We start from the raw sequence: 19,926 nt of genomic DNA on the forward strand, positions 1-19,926 counted from the left end.
TTCCAACAGACTTTGCCAGTTCTTAATCCTATTAGGGTTTGCATCCAATTGAATACCCAAATACTTCGTGGGTAACTCCCCCTTCCTAAAACCTAGAACTCTGGTTAAATGGGATTTGATAGATTCATGCGAATTAAATATGAAAGTGCAAGATTTATCGTTATTAATCTCCATACCTGATGCGTTCTTGAAGACTTCTAAGATCCTCTTGAAGTTCCTCACCTCCTTAAGCGACGCTTCGCCAAATAACATCAAATCATCAACGAACTGTTGATGTGTAATAATCAGATTATTCCCCCACAGTCTTATACCCCTGATTCTCCTTTCAATAACTTCCTTTTTTATTTTCCTACTTAATCCTTCCATAGCCAAGATGAACAAAAACGGAGAAATTGGGTCCCCCTGCCTAATTCCCCTACTGGCATTGAACTGGGCTGTAGGAATACCATTAAGCAAAATTGAAAAACTTGGGGTAGAGATCATACTGATAATCCATGCTATCCATCTTCTTTCAAAACCATAGGCTTCCAAAACCGCTCTGAGATAGTCCCAATTTAATCTGTCATAGGCCTTGGATAGATCCAACTTCATGAGCATCCCTTTTTGTTTGTTCATCTTCAGGGAATGTATAACCTCCTGAGATACCACTATCCCATCCAGGATCTGCCGACCCTCCACAAACCCCGTCTGTTCAGGCGCAATTAAGTTAGGTAAAAGAGGTTTTAGTCTTTTCACTATCAAGGTGGAAATTATCTTATAAATAACGTTACACAGGGCTATGGGTCTAAAACCCTGTGGTTCCTCCGAATTATTACTTTTTGGAATTAAGGTCAGAAAAGTCGAATTTATTCCAGGCCATATTCGCTGTCTCATTCGGGATTCTTCTACAGCCTCTAGTATATCTTTTCCCATAAAAAATTGATTTTTTGAAATTTCAATGAAAAATTATAATTTTAATGGATATTCCAGATATGACTTAATATTATGTAAAAATGTAAAATTTAACATAAATTTACAACTTGTGTCATTTGATTTCATGTAAAAATGTAAAATTTAACATAAATTTACAACTTGTGTCATTTGATTTCAGCATCTCTTTTTTCGGGTTTTTTATGTTTTATATGTGTTGAAATAAAATAAAGGCTTTAAATTTGAAAGTTGAAAAATCATTTTCATTATTTATATTTTTTAATTATTATTTAAATATGATAGATAAGAGAATCTTAGAAAATTTAAAGTATGAAAGTGAAAAAAGATTTCAATCATTTTAGTATTAAGAAAGAAATCACTGTATGACATAATGATTTATTAAATGCCAAAGTTTCAATATACTTAAACGGAATGACTCTACAATTAACACTCTACATGATATGATAATCTTACTCTCCTCTTTATTCTTTCAGGGTTTCTACAACAAGTCTAACCCATAAATTAAATGAAAAAGATAAAATGTACTTTTGTCGCCAAAAATTAAAGATGAATGCATCAAGAAAAACAGTTCAACTGCAGTTTTATTGAGCTTAGAAGCCCATTCTACCTAAAATAAAAAATCTAAAAATTAAATAAAATTAAATAACTATATAAAACATATAAATAGTCTAGATTCATATAACTTAATCCTTAATCCTTGCCTTGTGACCGCCAATTCTTTAAAAAATAACCATGCCAATAGATCAGCTCAAGAACCAGAGACACAGTCCTCCATTTCATTCCACTCGTATTCTTCCCTGCAGTTGGCGTGTATTCTGCCGCAGCGTCATCTTCTCCGTTTTCAACAAACTTATTGTTGCGTCTTTTCACGCGAGGACGACAATGGCTGCAACAAATTCCCAAAGTTCAGGAGGCGTAGCTTTCCCCTCTGTCCATCTTTTGGTATTTTCAGTTCTGGCCTGCAACCTGTCGCCAATTCTGCAGTTAATAAGAGGTCGAATGACATGACAACTAAAATTATGTAGATGGCGTGATTTCATGTCCTTTGATGGGCAAGGTTTTCAAATAGCCACAGAATGCTAGGAGATTGAAGGTGAGAATGAAGAAGACCACCGGATAATCATAGAAACATTGCAATAGGGAATTTGTTCATGTCGCTTTGAAGAGTTGAATGGAAACGGTTGCGGAAGAGAGTGGAACTCAGAGACATTTTTATCTTGATGATTGATTCACTAAATATTTCGCTAATCAGTAATCCAGATAAGCTCAAGGTGAACTCTTTAACCTGCGGCCAAAAAAGATAAAAAAAAAATAATTGCTTATTTTTTCATTTGAAATTGAAAATTATATTTAATTTGTTATTCTTGCATTTGAAACTCAAAACTGTGATTTTTCAAGGTTTTAATTTAATCCATCCTATTGTGACTTAGCTGAAAAATATTCTAAGCTTATGGTCGAGATAATTTTTCAAGTCCAATTAATAAAAGTAATTTAATTATTTATTAATTTAATTATTTCTTTTTTTGTTTTTGTTTTTAAGAGGTTCATATAAAACATGTAAATACTAAAACTAATAGTTTAAGGAGGTGATGTTTTCTTGTATGCATATATAAAAAATTTATAAGATTTTGGAACTTTTAAGAAATTTTAGAAAATTGAGTTATAGTTAAGAAATTTTAGCTTCATGATTTTAGATGTTTAACAAACTTAACAGTTTTGAATGGTATTAATCTATTTCCACCATTCAAAAATACTATTCAAAAATAATTTTTCCTCATTAAAAAAACATAAATTATATTCCAAAAAAATAACTATACCTAATGGAATTGTTGCCTCGGTGGACGAAACCCATACTAAAATGCCTTTTAAACACTAAAAAGTATTAGCTCAAGGTCCTCATGGCATGAAGCATCGCTATATTCATAAGTTTGATTTGGTTGACCACAGCCATTGTGAGCGTTACACTGGATTTCGTGGAAAGTATTCAAAGGTAATAATTTGGGTCACAAGTATTCATAGGTGTATATTCACCAGGCCATGTGATTGTGACCAAGGGAATTTATAGTTTTTGTTGGGAACAGTAATAGAGGATATAAATTCAATTTGAATTTAAAAGGGAGATAAATTTATAATTATTATTTATGATATTTATATTTCTTTAAATAAGTGAATGGAGATTTGTTTTTGGAAAATTGAAGATGTTACCCTTCAGTGTTTAATTTTGAATCGTAAAAATAATGATATTAATTGTGGAAGTTCGAATAATCTATATGTTTTGTTAGATCAAATATTATTTAAATCTTTTTTTAGTATTTCACTATTATACAAGGAACATTTTAACAGTGACACATTTGTTTATCAATTATTTTATACTAAATAAACGGTATAAAATACGATTGATCAAAATATTTAATTTTTATTTTGAGTTTGCTTTTTTTTTTTTCATGGTTATATTATGTAAAAATTTGCTAAAAATATACGAATTTTGGGTTGGCAGTTGACTGACAAATGCTGTGAGAATGGAAGAAGCTTATTTACGGTGTTTAAATATATTTTTAAACTTATATTGGGATTGACCAATGTTACAAGTAATTTCTTTTTAAGATTAAAAATGCATTTTAGCTAATTACTCTCTCATCACGATAAGACTAAGCTCACAAATTTAGTGGTAATTTTAGATTTATCAGGGTTTTTATATATGAAACTTCTACTCTAAAATCCCATAATAAGTTTCCATAAAGAAAATTAATTGACCGGACATAAACGGAAGTGAATGTTCGGTAAATCTGAGCTCGGCTCTTTATTAAAACGATGCCATCCATTTTATTTCAATAAAAAATAAGGCAAAACGATGCCATCCATTTTATTTCAATAAAAAATAAGCTCCATTTTAAGTAGCTTGCACAATGGTTCAGATATTCTTGAAAAACATCTACTGAGGGACGCGTGGGCGGCCTCTAGCCTTCCCGCAGAGGACAGCATTGTGTGGAATATTAAATTCATCTCTCAGCGATCGCACGGGAGACCTCACTCTCACATATGTTTGCTGACCCAGGAATTGGCGTGGCCATGTTTCTGACCTCACGTTCCACATTCCTGCGTTATCAAAAGTTAAAAGAATAGCAGTCCATGACTGTGGATACACCTGCGTTGCAACAACAAAAAACACAAGAGTCATTTTATTAGCTGCATGGGCTGTGGCCATAAAACTAAGAGAATGGCATATTTAACATTCTAAACTTATTTGCCATAAGAATGTACATAAAAAAAAGAGGGAACGCAATCGATTTATCAACCTGAGTTGTACAACGAGAAACTGCATCGAAGAGATTGTATCCATTCCTATTTGCAGGTGTCCATGTACCACCTTCCATTCTGTAGAGCAAATGAGAATAGAATCAAGTCAGCTAAAACCATAACCATGAGTCCAAGGCACCATTGTCAAGACAAAAGCAATATACTTGATGCATTGGAAATTAGAAGTTACCCCACTACAAAGAAGGAATATCCATCCAAATGCCATGACTGGACGGTGTCTTCATTGTTCTGGAACACTATCTCAACAAAAGTACGGTATTCCACATTTAGCACAGCACTCTGCATATAACTGCTAGATGAAGATCCACCGTTGGGACTGTCAGAGATGCCTCCCATGGTGTACACTCCGCTGATGTTGTAGTAATCTGCAAGTTGCATCGGTGTGCTGGGACGCACGAAGGAAACACCGTTCACTGCATAGCGTTGTCTGCCATTGAAGATGGGGGCTGAGTTTGCCAGTATTATTGTTCGAGTAATGTTGACTTTCCCATAGTGGTAAGATCCTTGTGGATTGGGACGAGCTGCACTCGCTGTCAAGTTCCATCTGCACAACAATTGCCATTCAAATTTTGAGAACTTGAGTACATATAATGGGTCTAACTCCCACCAGTCACCAATCCCGTACTAGATGGGTATGCTAACATTCAACCCTGATCTGTACATGTTTCTTCTTCTAATTTAATTTTTCACACCCATCTCCACTTTCCATAAAAACCCCTTCTCTATATTTTTTTAAGAATCCTATAACATTTACAATCATATAGATATACATTCATCTGTCTCTACGTATAAATTCCCACTTGCACTGTGCACATACGCGAAACCCAAAGTAAGAAGAGTATGAACCAAACCTGATGGATCTGGCCTGGTTCACAGACCAATCAATCTCGGTTGGACCCTCTGGAATTGGCCCAGAAACCTGCTTTTGGGAATTGCTGTAATGGAAAACGCCACTTGTAGAAATAACAGGAGTTATGAAACGAGTAGATGCAACCATGTAATAGTCCTGAGGTGGCTGATCTGCAGTTACTAGAACAGAGTAGGTTTGGCCAACGTGAATGTCAAGAGAATCATAGAGAGTTTGAACGGTGTGAGATCCTTCCACCTCCACAAGCTTCAATTTGTGACCCTGAATCCTGAAGTTCAAAGAGGATGACAATCCCACATTTGAAATCCGGAGACGGTATGTTTTTCCTGCAATTAAACAGATGATTCATTTTAGATATATCAGAAGAGAAGTAAACGAATTGATAATAAATAAAAACAAACTCTGGATCTTGTGAATCTTTAAGTGCCTAGCAAAACCTATGCTAAGTCTAGTAGACGGCCTTGTTATAGAGATTAGCAATCTGATACCTTGATCCACTGTAATTGATGCTTGGTTTGGTAGCCCATGCCCATTAATGAGAACAGCATCAGGATTACCAAGAGATCCGCCCAAGTCAAGTGTTCTTCTGAGGATCTGCCCAAAAGTAGAAAATGGTCAGAGATTGACGCAGTGCAAGAGAACATTCCAGTCGACATGCTGAAGTTGAACATAACCATTATTTCTAAATTACAAAGATGTATTTTTGTTTTTGGGATGGATCAATAACTTACTGTCACGTTGGACTTGTACCAGTCACCTATAAGCAGAGTGATATCACCATCAGGAGGAGGGAATGGAACAGGGATGAGGGGCCTGCTAGCTACATTTAGTCCTCCAAATCCCCCTGCCGCTTTCTGCATATACAGAGATGGAAAGTAGTAGTAGCTCCCTATCTGATCCTTCACCTGGAACTTGTATGTAAAGTTCTTTCCTGGTGGAATAGGGCAGTTTGTTCCAAAAACTCCATCTTGCCACGAATTCCTTCGTTGTTGGACGCCACTCCTGTATCAGAACGTGTGTAAGGACATCCATGCATTAAAAAAACCCCATGAATTTCAATCATCCAATACACAGAGAGCAGGAAGAACTCACCAAGATAATAAGAAAGCCTGATCCAAGTTGTTAAATACATTCACAACAATGTTATCGTTGGTAACACTGTCAATCTGGGGTCCGGGGAATTGTCCATTGATTAGAAGTCCCTGCAACAACACACAATGGATCTTAGACAATTCCTGGCGAATCATACGCGAGCTATAAATCTTGTCATTGAAAGAGGCCTGAGATTCTTTAAATTATACCTGTTGAGGGATACCAAGAGGCCATATTGTACCCCATGTGACGTTCCATGTAAAGAATCTATAGGGATCTTCTGCTAGAGAAAAACCAAAAAATGCTACGATAAAAAACTCGCAGATCACAGCATGCCTTAAGGAACCCATTGAATTCTTCTTGGAGATACTTGTCCCTTCCTCCGAATCTTGCTTTATATGCTTAGTGGTTTTCAGCAAAATTGGCTTCCTGCAACAACGGTTTCCTGTATATTGACAACTTAGCTTCTTCAGAAAACTGTGGCCAAATAATACAGATCTTGCAATAACTAACAACATCTACGATAAAAACATTTCTAATCAGTTAATACCTTATTCCAACTTTGTTGTATAGACCCAAAAACAGAATGCACATTAAAATAAAACCCCCACAGATAAGGTTAAATTAGTTATTTCGAATGATGCACCTACTTTTGTGTTTATCCTTACATTGATCTATAAGCCTACCAGAATTAAGAATGGTATTGAGGATAGAACCTGAGGCCTCGTCTGTCTGGCTCTCGGCCTCTGTCAGCGATGCAAATCAGCAAAACCTCACACATTCAGTTGAGCTTGAAGGAATATGGCAAATATAAAGCCTTGAGGCGATCTCAAATACTGTGATACATTCCAGCTCATGACAATCTATAACGCGGCAGAATTACAAATTGCGAATTCCAAGAACCGACCCAAAGAATTATACAATCAATACAACATATAAACCAGTAATCTAACCTAATACAACATATAGACCAGTCATTTAACATATCGAAATGAATAAATAAAATTACTATATCACAGATTTAGCACGCAAAAATATCATCCCTTTATTTAACAACTCAATAAAGAACAACCAGAAACTTCTTTGGTCAATTTCGACACGAAAAGCTTAAAATCCCTCTCGCCGCGCTGAAGCGCGTTATACCCTTTGTATTTCCCTATGACAAATTCATCTCTTTATTTAATATCTTAATATAGCTTTTTTATGTAATATCTTAATATAGAACTACTGGAAATTTATTTTATCAATAAGCGCGTTATACCCTTTGTATTTCCCAGGACAGATTCATCTCTTTATTTAATATTTTAATATAGAATTACTGGAATTTATTTTGTCAATTTCTATGCAAAAGTTTAAAATCTGTGTTATACCCTTTGTATTTCCCTAGGACAAATTCCCCCTTTTTAATCAATGCATTATAGAAGTAAAACTATCATGAATGCACTCAACCATTCTAACTTTCCATCCTTTTTTTCTTCTATGCATATTTCTACCTCACTAAAGTCTATGCTATGTGGATTTATCTTTTTACTTTTATTTTTATTCCCGGTTTCTTTTTCTTTCTCTTTTAAGTCCTTAATCTTTTTAATTTTCTTTTTGTTTTGATTTTTTTCTTTAATTTTGTAAATTATGGTTTTATTGGTATTCATTTTATTAACGAATTTTTTTATTTTTATATAATTACAAACTTGTTCATAGAAATTTTAAATGGCTAATAAACATCAATAAACATTAAACCATAATGAGTATCATAACACTTAACTACACGATATATCTTATATTGTTAAAATTAAAAAAAAATATAAAAACTAACTAAGTTTTAACTTTATTTTATATTACTATTACTAATAATAAATAATAAAAATAATTAATATATAAGTTAAACATATATACATTCTAAAAATATGGAAAAAAAATCTTAATTATGGAAATTTAGCTCTATTTTATCATGGAAATTCTTAAAATATAATTAGATTTGGAAATTCATAATATGTAAATAGAATTTTGTTAGAATACCATCTATTATCAATATCACATGCCCAAAAAAACCATAAAATCTATACCATCCACCGAATAATTATTGATAATTAACTTAAAATTCTGGAAGCCCTATTCCAAAATTGACATGGTTATAGACATAATTACTCAATTGAAAATAATTGTTCATTTAGAAAATTAGTTGTTGCAAATTCTTTTATCTATGTTTACATTATTAACATTACTTCTAACTCTTCTAACAAAATTCTACTATTGGTAACTTTGTAGTTTGTAACTTCTTTCTCAACAATAATAATGATTATTTTGTCAAAATGTTATTATTGGCACATTCTTTGTTAGTAACATCTTATATCTATTAGCAATGAACCATGGTGTCTCTTTTTCATTAATAATATGTTATATCTATTATCAATGAACCACATAGTCTCTTTTTTTGGTGACCCTTATTAATGATGGAGTAGCTTGTTGGCTAAATAGGGACAATACAGTGAATATAGTGAAGATATTTAATAATAGTCATTGTAGTTTATGATAGTCAATATGATCAATGAGGGTGTAACACCCTCCTTCCATATCTACCCAAGTAACTCGCCAATCAAGGTAAACATGTGACGAGAGGCTACAATGATTAGATTCAACCTCCTATGTGGACTTAAGGAAGGGGAATCAATGGAAGCACAACATATATACCTTTCACTTTAGTTACAAGACTCCCAGGAACCATCCCAGCCACTCAGATAGTTAGCCCTTGGGTCCCACTGAGTTTTTAGACCACTTGATCCCTGAACACTCCAATGATATGGACCTGACAACATCCAAGAGGCTCTGGATCCTCTCATGCCAAGGCATGCCAATGTCCAGGGACTATTTTTCCCGGTGTTGTGCGAGTGTCCCCAAGATTTGAGCCACATTTTTAGGCCCAGAGCTCAGGTCACTGCCTAGAATTGAATGACACCTTCACAGAAAGATAATAGGGAAACAATGATGCAAATATAAATACTTAAACAAACCCTTAATCGGACCCCTACTAGCCATGACAAGAATTTTGTCAAACATATCAAAAATATGTAATCTACATGTGTGAACAACAGATTTAAGCATAGGGTCCTCATACTTATCTGAGAATCATTATGAAGCATTGTTCCCTTATATCACTTGCTACATTATCATCTATTAGGTCATAGATACATTGTTCATTCATTTACAAGTTAAAACATGATGAGAGCTATAGATGGCCACTATCATAAAACATATACATAACCAACATAATAGCAACAAAAATACCAAGGAAATCACAACCATATGATCCACATATAAACCAGTATAATACTCATATAAATTAAAGGAGAAATAACCTCATATTGATGATGCAAAATCTAAACCCGAGATGGGACTACCACATTCCACCCGACCATAGAATGGTTGAGCCAAATTTCTCTTCATCCATTCACCCCCGTGCCATATTTCAAGCATGAATGTGAGACTCAACCAAAAGAACCAACCAGGGCATCCCGAGGTTAAACCACCTCACCCTCATCAATAGAAACTAGGCCTTACTGTAATCCATCTTAGATCACTAGACCAACACAATAAAAATGTAATAACATGCTTTACCATGATCTCCACCCGATTACTAGGCCAAACAAGCATGAATGACACTAGATTTCTCCACCTACACCGTGAGGAATTTTAGTGCCTTCTAGTCTCTCAGGCTTTATCGCAATCCACATTGGATCATTAAGCCCTAAATCAAGACCCACTCTCCAGGATTTACCACATATCCTAACCTAGGATTACTAGGCCCAAGGGAGAGCAATCCACCTCTTGGATTTACTGTATATCCTACCATTCACTAGCAAGGATTCCTAGGCCCACTGAGGCAACACAATCATGGATTTACCACAACCCACAGTCTGGATCAAGGGATAATAGGTCAATGGCTTTATTGTGATCCACAATCTGGGTCGGGGATCACTATGCCATGTGTCTATCATTTGGAGGTCCACCTCGCTCAACTTTGAAAACATCTAGCAATCCAACTCAACCAAAACATGAGAACTCCATCACATCATGGCTATCTGAAAATGGCAAGGCTAAGTTGAAAAAACTGTCACACTTGGCAAAACCCATGCCATAACAGCAAAAGAACCACATGCAATACCATCCATGCCAAATCTAGCAAGGTAAACACACATGCAAATCAATACCTACAAAGAATATTGTTGTAACTGCTTGATCCTACTCTTCCTTGCTTGGTCCTTCCTTCCTCTTGCCTTCATTTCCTTTCTTGATCCAAACAAAAACCTGAGAAAAATCTTGCCAATTGATCCTTAGAAGCCTTTTTATCAATGAGGCCTCTATTTTCTTCAATTTTCCATTATTTTCCGTCAATTTCCTCCTCACATGCAACCTGTGACCTTTCACCTACTTTTATCCTATTTTCCATTATTTATAAATAAATGCCAAATAATACCTCTTGCATTTCCAAAGCCATTTCCATTTCCTTAGCCATAATAAACCAAATGAACACCCACTAGGATGTTTTTCCCACCATTCAGCTTGTAATACGTGTCCCATCAATCGTAGTCTTATATTTTTTTTACATGGATTTAAAACCAGGGGTTGTTATAGAACCCTCCCCCTTGGGAAAACACCGTCCTCGGTGTTCAATGACACCTGCAACCAACAAAATTGCTAAAAACAAAACATACTTCCCATGGAGCTTTATATCATAGCTCATTACAGTATTTACAATGACCATCTGCTAAAACATGACAAACATATTGTTTTGCTGGAGCTTTATAACATAGCTCATTATTGTATTTACAATAGTATACACATACACATATGCACATTTTCTCAACCAGAAAATAAAAGGATATGATGTCTACATCAGCAATAAGGGAATCCAGAGGCTCACACCTCCACCCTCAAAGTAATACCAAGATTCACCTCCTTCCCAGGAAGTCTAGAATAAACTGCAAGGTCAAATCTGCATCTAATGTCCAATGCTATAATCCCATTCCACTTGTACTCTTAGTGAACAGTTACCGACTCGTTGTTCCAGGGCACACTCCCAATGTGCATTTGATTCCATCTGGCACTGCTAATGACCAAAACAACTATATCCCCAACCTTCCCTTCTCTGCTAAACAATCCCTTGGGCAATCTGGTCACCCCCTTTCGTGCAATCACACACCTTCCAAGTTCCCCAACATCCCCTATCCTGGGTGATCCATCCCTAGGTAAGGCTTCCTCGCATCGGAAGGTCAAACAACTAAGGCATATATTTGCCTCAAAACCATCATATCGGTCATAGCATGCTCATGGCAATCAATGGACACTATTGGGTACCAGTGTCCCATAATGGTCCTACTCTTGAAGTGCTTTACCATCAATACTGTTCCAATTCCTTTCACTACTGCTACTAATTCTTGTAGTTGATTTCAACCATCCAACCAGGCATTTCTGTGCTTCCTACACCAAGCACATAACTTCCATTAGATTTAAAATAAATTTAAATAAATTCACATCATAGCTCATTAGTAGCTCGCCAATAAGGTACACTTGCAATCATGTTTACTTCCTATCACAATAAGTAAAACTAATTGTTTGATCAAATCATTATGAATAAACATATCACATCTGGTTATCTCAAACACAACCATCACAGATCAAAATCATAAATCACATGTTCCCATCATAAACTAGAATCATAGATCACATGCACAATAAAACTGAATAAAATATTGATACTTACCCCTTAATCAATCCTTAGCTTCTACCTTTGTCCTTATTTCATATGCACTCTGGATCAGTTGCCACACCCGACAAACACCTAGTTCCTTCTCCTCAACCATGTGCACATACACATAGTGTGCATCGCACACATACAACCACACATGCCATACAACACCATGCAATACATGCACCTACCTGACATACCACTCATACACCTACACCCAGTGTACAACACAACACAATACGTACTCTACATCTGGTGTACCACACAATACATATACGCACACAGAGTACAACACAACGAATACACATGTCATGATACAATGACTACCCCATGCACATACATAATACCACATCTACATAACACAACATGTACGACATGCACATAATATTGCATGTACACCAGTACCACATGTACAAAATGTACACAGTACCACCTATACATAACACCACCTGCATAACATGTACATAACATCACATGTACATGGCACCACTTATAATACGTGTACACAATACCACATAAACATTGTACCGCATGTACAATGTGTACACAATGCTAGACATACACAACACCATATGCACGATATGTACACGACACCACATGTACACATTACCATATGCATAACATGTACACAACACCACCTGCACACAATACCATATGTACAACATGTGCATGTCACCACTTGTACAATCATGCACACAACACCATGTGTACATAGCACTACATGTATAACGTGCACACAACACCACATGTACATAACACTGCATATCCAACATGTACATAGCATCATATTTACAACTGCATATCCAACATGCACACAACACCATATTCACACAATGTCGCATATCCAACATGTACATAGCACCATTTATGCCCAACACTACATATGCAATATTCACACAACACTATCTGTACCACCCTATACATAACATTGCATAACAACATGTACACACATTTTATATACACAACATGACATGCATACAACATCATAGGTGCAACATGTGCAACATATACAATATATGCACAACAGTAGCACCAAACATCCAAAACCACACTGTCTCTACCAAACAACCTTGCTTCCAGTGTCTCTTTGCCATCCATGTTTATCCTAGCATGTCGCACATCACATTGTTTTCATTTCGTTGATGTATCTCTCAACATTAGCCTGTCCATAACATAAACATAGTATAATAACATAATATCAATTCATATCCACATGATACTGACCTTATATATTTGTCAGGGTTACTCTTCCCAATGGATTCCTCGTAAGACCAGGAACCTCTTCATGCCATCCACCTGCATCAACAATCATTCCTCCACAAGAACGATTCATGATGGCCCTGTCAAATAGTGACATAGATAGATATATACATACATACATACATAGATATATATATATATATATATATATATATATATATATATATATATATATATATATATATATATATATATATATATATAACATTAGAAAAAAACAGTCATGATCTCATGAGAAAATGACGTACCTACATACATACATGTATACATACGTAGGTATCGACACAATCATGATCACAATGTAATTACCAGATATCATAAGTTTAAGGTTAAGAGAACTTTCGTTATCCGTGCAATGCATGTACAACATCGAGAAAAACAATTCCCAACATAGCTAAGGCATTTGATGCCTCAAATCTATTTACTTTACCTTTCGTGATTACTTTTCTCATGATTGTCCCACCATCGTCCATTTACACCAATGGACCCAACCAATCCAACTAGTTATCATACTCTTGCCTTCAACTCCCCTTATACATGCACCGAGCTTCAACCAGGCCTTACATCACCTACTGGATTTCATTTATCTCTCCCAAAGCTCTGCTAACTTTCCTCTTTCCCAACCAATTCCCAAGACTCAAAAATTAAAAGGCAAGACAAGAAACACACAAGAAGAAAACCATGGCCAACCAACAAAATTACAACACCACAACCAAAGTGGCATGGCCATGCACAAGACGCAAATAAAACCGCAATCAAGCACAAAAAATCACCAAAAGACCAAAATCACAAGACTAACAACAAACACCATGACTCAATCCCCATGGTTCCCAGTGCTTCCAAGGGAAAGCTCAACCTGAGCCTTCTTCAAGATTCCATGGAAATCTCTTTTCCATGCAATCCCTTACATCATACTGCCATCAACACATAACTGTCAGTGCTTAAATAAAAATAACATACAATGGTTACCTTACCTTGATGTGTCAAGCACATTGCTTGCAACTGAATGCATCCATGTCATCTCTCAAGGGACTCCAATTCCCTTGACAATTCCACCTGTAAGTAGATACTAGCTAATATACCTGCCAAATACAAGTTCATGAATCTAGCACATATCCACATAATGCTAGACAAGATTAAGGTTAAGAAAACTTCATGTATGCAATGCACTCATTCGTTTGGAACTAAGGTTTCCAAACATATCCAAAATAATTCTTGCCCAATTCATTTCTTTGACCTCTTCCTCGCTGCAATCGAGGCTTACTATGTATTGTCACATCACCCAACTGTTAGTTATATAAACACATAAATTGTTGCCTTTTCACGCTAATACCAAGCATGTTTCCTTCAATTTTTTACACATGTCAACCACATGTTCCAAATATCAAGACAATCATATCTATCAATCTGAAATCAACCTTTACCCAGACTAACAATCATGTCATAATCCATAGTCAATTCATAGTCACTAGAAATGATACTACAACTGTCACCTATTACACTCAATTAAATATCATCTGTCTCAACACATATGTGTTAGTACAATCATCTTAAAACAATATCATTTGAACACATACTCATATTATGCAATTCATCAAACATTCAACCAACTTGCAAACATACGATGTTAAATTCTTCAACTAGACGACATAATCAAACAATCAAGCGAAAAATATATGACGTAAGCAAATCATACCTTAATGTATCTCAGGGGAGGCTATCTTGTCTACACAATCAATCTATATTAGCATGATATAACTTCATAACGTATCAACTCAATTATAAATAAGGTCATGATATCCATAACAGTAACTAGCTAACATGTTGTTGTAGCGGCTACAACACCCTCCAGATTTTGGCCTACACTCAAATTTTGGAGCTTACTTACTGTGGATCCTGTGATCGTTCATTCCTTAGTCACTTATTGGTCAACGAATGATTTCAAGCTCCCCTCTTGGATCTTTAAAGTTGTTCACACTTTTATCTTTTTATAGCAATTATCATCTTCAAGAATGGGAATTATTGCTTGTCATGCAAAGGGGAGTTTTGGTTTGATTCAAGGGGAATTCTTTGTGAAAATGAGTTTTCTCATCATATAGACATGTTTCACACTCATTTCCAAAGTTCACGCACTATTACACAAGTGTCGTCATTATCCTCACAAAGTCTATCATCGGAGCCACACTTGCCCTAAGTTTCCAAAAAAGTTGTTGCATCAAGCGAAGTATGTTTTCATATGTTTTGGATGATCTATGTTGTATCACTAAGTTTCCAAGTGTGTGTTCATGATCAAGTTCTATCATTGTTCACATCGGTTCCACTGATCCCAAACGTAGCCAAATTTGAGAGGATTCCTAGCAACCTAACCTCATCCAACCTTCCTAAAATGTGCACTTCACATCTGCAACCCTCAAGATTTTTCCTTACATGTTGGAACTATGCAATGTGTACAAATCCCAACCTCCTTTGGCACCCAAAACTACGCATATGTTTCCTCCAGTGTCCTTCCCTTAGCTAGAAATCACAGTCTCTAGAAACTACGCAGTTATGTCCCTCAAGCCTCTCAGTTGTCTAGTCCCCCTTGCCTCCTAAAACTACATAGTTTTTCCTCCCAGGTCCCCATCCCACAGTAGCCACTACTTGCTTGCACTAGTTTTTCCTCCCAGGTCCCCATCCCACAATAGCCACTACTTGCTTGCACTGCACAATTTTTCCCCTCAGTGGGCACTACACAAATTTTTGCCTCAGTAAGGACTATGCATAAATTTTGCTCAATCTAGCCTGAGTTGTGCACTACGCAGTCTCATTGATCAAGCTTGACCCTTGGCTACTTGAATTGTGTAAATCACGTAGTCACTAGGCCTTCTCCCTTGACTTGTCAGTCAATACTAGCCCATTTCATGAAACCAAGTGCTATATCTTAGGCTAGAGGTTTCATATTGATTTCGTCTCATCATGAGTGAGTTGCAAATGCAGGTACTCTCTTTCACTATGGCAAGATGCTAAAGAAGGAGATGAAGAAGGAGGACATACTAGATGACACTCAAGAAGCTAAGGAGAAAATATAATCATCAGATAAGAATACCAAGGAGACTGGAGGTATGATAGAAGATTGGGATCGCATGAAGACTTCATATGATTCACAACCATTTGGATTGTAGGTACGAAAAACAAAGCACATCTTTCATGAAGTCAAAATACAACTCTTACCATAGTATGAAGGAAAAATTATTGTTGTTACATCATTATGTCTTCAATGGCATGTATGGTCGCAAACACTAAAATTCATTCCATGTGTTTTCGCTAAGTGTTTTGTGCCCTTTTTCCTGTTGGACTAACTATCGTCTTTTGGCATGTTTAACTGATATGTAATGTTGTGATCCTTTTTTGGTGGTTTTGATGGTTGGTCTTTGTCTAGACAAGCTTTCCTAGCCATTTAAGCACATGTCACACTCACACACAAAGTCTTGAGCATTGTTGCAAAAGTGTCATCACGGTCATCCTAAAGCCTATCTCAAATGTCACACTTGTCACTTCTTGTCATGAGACAGTCACACATAGGGTAATGCTTTATTTATTTCTTTGGTGGTTTATGTTGTCATTTCGTCAAAGTATGCTAAGTGTGTGATAACAATTTCAAGTTCATCACAAGTCTATCTTCCTCCTGCACTTATCCATTTTCGGAAAACCTTCCCAAACGGGCAACTTAGCTTCACTAGGTCCCAATAGAACTACACAATGCACAGTCTCAACCCTCATTGATGTGACCTTGCTTCCTGGAACTACCCAATGCGCAGTCACTTTCCTTAAGGGAAGTTGTATAATTCTAGAGCCCAACAACCTTCCCTGACCCCCAGAATTGCGTAGTTTTTCCTCCCAAGCTGAATGGAATTGCACACTTCACACTTTTAGTCCTCAATCTTTTCCCTTGCCTTCTGGAACCCTGTAATGCACAGATATCCCAGCCTCCCTAGGCCTCCATAAATGCGCAAATTTTTCCTCTAGTGCCCTTCCCTCAGCCAGAGCTCATTGACCTCAAGAACTGCGTAGATTTGTCATCTAGACCTCTCTGCTACCTAGTCCCCCTTGCCTAAAAACTTGTACATAACTAATCTCTCAGGGCCTCATCCCGCATCACCCACTTGTGGCTTTAGCTGCGCAATCCTAACTCCTAGTGGCCACTGCGCAATTTCTCTCCCCAGTAGGGACTGTGCTGAAAAGTTCCTAATGTTGGAAATACTGAGGGGGGGTGGGGGGTGAATCATTATTTCTTTTCAATTGTTATTTTTACCAGTTAGATCATTTATATTTAGAACAAAAAATGAACAATGGGAATAAATGTTTTTATTAACTTCTTCTTTATAATAAATCAAGTACAATATATACAAGGCTCCAACCCTAGATGAAGACACCGATCTTCAATCTCCCAGGATCCAACATGTATTTTCCAAGAACTAAGTTGGACTTCCAAGGCTCCAACCTTGTCAATTTTGAGGCACCAACCCTATATCTGGTTCAGGCTCCGACCTGCTTTCTTGAGGAATTTGATCTTCTAGGGCTCCAACCCTATCCTTCAAGGCACCAACCTTGTCTTTTCGAGGCTCCAACCTCTTGGGCTCCAACCCTTAACTTTTTCAAGATGTATTTGGTTATTCTTCATGACTTCCCAATGTCTTCTTGAATGAGTCCTGACAATATCTTCACCTTCAAAACTACCCTCAAATGATCTCCAGAGCAGTTAAATCATCAATGACAACTTTGTCTTCACATGAAGGTGTATAAACAACTCGTCATGTTACCCAAATAAAATTCTCCAAGGTTGCATCATGATGGCTTCAATGCATCATGGTCCCAAAGGGTGTCTCCAAAACTTCAAGGGTTCAAGGGCTGCAAAGGATTTCCAAGGTTCCTATAAAAATGCTCAATGAATTTCTTCTTAAGAGATTCCCAAACTCCCTCAAGTGTCACCTATCCAAAACACCAGAAGTCTGCACACAAGTCTTAGTGTTGCCTGCAAAACGGTCTTCAAAATATTCTTAAGTGACCTTTAATAGTCTTCAAAGAGGCTCAAGAACTGCTTGAAATATGTCCCAAAAACTCCACTTTAGGAGGTCTTCCAAAACTGTATTTAAAGCTGCTATGAAATTGACTCTTAGTCAGATCTAAACACATTCAATAATATCTCAAAAGTCTGTTCCAAAATTCTGCGAATAGTTTCCCCCTAGATGCCTCTATGATTACTCAAGGTAGGATTCAGATCATCACTTTTCAAATCTCCAAGTTTATCACTATTCAATCCTTCGAATTCTTCACTAGGCCACAAATCCTATTCTATTCACACATCCAAACTCGTCATTGTTCAATCCTTCAAAAAATTTACTATTGAAGGCCATGAGTTCTTCACCGTTCTTGACTATGCGAAGGTTTCAAGTTTAAAGTGTCACATATAAATCTACTACAGGTTCGAGCTCCACAAATAATTGTCCAACTACCTCTCCACAGGTCTGAGACCTCCACAAGTCACTATCCACAAATCTGAGCCTTACACTGTAACTGTTTGCTATCTGAGCTTTCTGAGGCTCACTGTGTTGCACTTTTTCCACAGTCTTAAAGTAGTCTGAGCTAAAGGTTTGAGCTTCTAGTATAGTGTCCATGCTCTTGCAAATTGAGCCTTCAACCAACCCTCCACAGGTCTGCACACAGGTCCAAAGTATGTAGCTCCAAAGGTGATTGTATAAGTCGATTTTTGTAGTTCAACATAAATAGAATTGTCCCACACTTATGTCCTCTGTTTTGTAATGGATATCTTAATAAAAAAATTCCCAAACAGTGATTCTCTGTCCTCTTTAGCCTCTTTCCTATTTCTATCCCTTTTCTCTGAATTCTTCACCGAAATCTAATGCTTAAAATGAGGAGTGTGGACTTATATTTATACTGGTTTTTCCCTTTAATGAAAAGACACACCAGTTGGTTAAGGAAGGCCAACTTGTGTAGGCTTAGGTCAGCTAGCATACTTTCCAACATATTTCAATTTCAAAAATTAATATCTTCACAATGATAAGGAATTAGAGGGAAAGTACATACTCATTGGAAAGATCTTGAAGCCCTCTATCAGCTGGTGTAAGGACCATTCAAAGATATTGTGTTTAATGTAATAAAATAAAAACCTTTTATGATAGTCCCTGGAATTTGTAACAGTCCATTAGAATTAGTGATATGATATTTTACATGATTTGGGCATACACTTAGGATATGTTTAGGGTGATAGGTTTAAGGTTTTATTTATGCATAGGCTTAGGATATGCAAGGAAATCTAGATAAGGGCTCCTTTATTTATTTTTATGACTCCAACTATGTCATTATATTATTTTCACATCATCATGTGGTCCTCCATGTCATCATATGTCACCGGGTGCTTTAAGTGAGGTCTCCACTTGTCATGTCTTCAATTATGCCATCATATGTCATCAAGTTATCTCCAAGTCCTTCATGTCATATCTTCAACCATTTTCCATGTTATCAAATGTAGTGTCATCAAATGTAATGTGTTGTTATTGTTATTCAATAGAGGATTAGGCGCTCCATACTATGTCATTAGGATTAGGCATCCTTATCAATCAAGAAGGTATTGCTATCATGAGCAAGGACATCATCATGGTTTTAGGGGTTTATCATCAAGAGCAAGGATATCATAATATACATGAGGTTATGGAAA

The 19,926-nt window shown here is 36.4% G+C and overlaps 1 protein-coding gene across 1 annotated transcript; it reads right to left on the bottom strand.

Annotated features, from left to right (window-relative positions):
* Positions 1-3,862: 3,862 nt before the first annotated feature.
* LOC149159246 (protein SKU5 SIMILAR 14-like) lies at positions 3,863-6,558 on the bottom strand. Its single transcript, XM_089433447.1, has 8 exons — positions 6,418-6,558; positions 6,209-6,318; positions 5,848-6,118; positions 5,605-5,710; positions 5,100-5,442; positions 4,418-4,792; positions 4,227-4,305; positions 3,863-4,075 (listed from the first exon to the last, which is right to left on the bottom strand). Exons 1-8 carry the CDS (start codon positions 6,556-6,558, stop codon positions 3,863-3,865), a joined length of 1,638 nt encoding a protein of 545 aa, XP_089289573.1.
* Between the last annotated feature and the right edge of the window lie 13,368 nt (positions 6,559-19,926).

The sequence above is a fragment of the Pinus tabuliformis genome, chromosome 5_2 (genome assembly GCF_031772625.1).
Source record: "Pinus tabuliformis cultivar Carrire ecotype Pingquan chromosome 5_2, CPIR1, whole genome shotgun sequence".
Lineage (NCBI taxonomy): Eukaryota > Viridiplantae > Streptophyta > Pinopsida > Pinales > Pinaceae > Pinus > Pinus tabuliformis.

Coding starts and splice junctions, on each gene's coding strand:
- LOC149159246 (XM_089433447.1), bottom strand. CDS start 6,558: ATGGGTTCCTTAAGGCATGCTGTGATCTGCGAGTTTTTTATCGTAGCA. Junction 6,319..6,417: donor CTCTTGGTATCCCTCAACAG/GTATAATTTAAA, acceptor GTGTTGTTGCAG/GGACTTCTAATCAATGGACA. Junction 5,443..5,604: donor ATCAATTACAGTGGATCAAG/GTATCAGATTGC, acceptor GTTTAATTGCAG/GAAAAACATACCGTCTCCGG.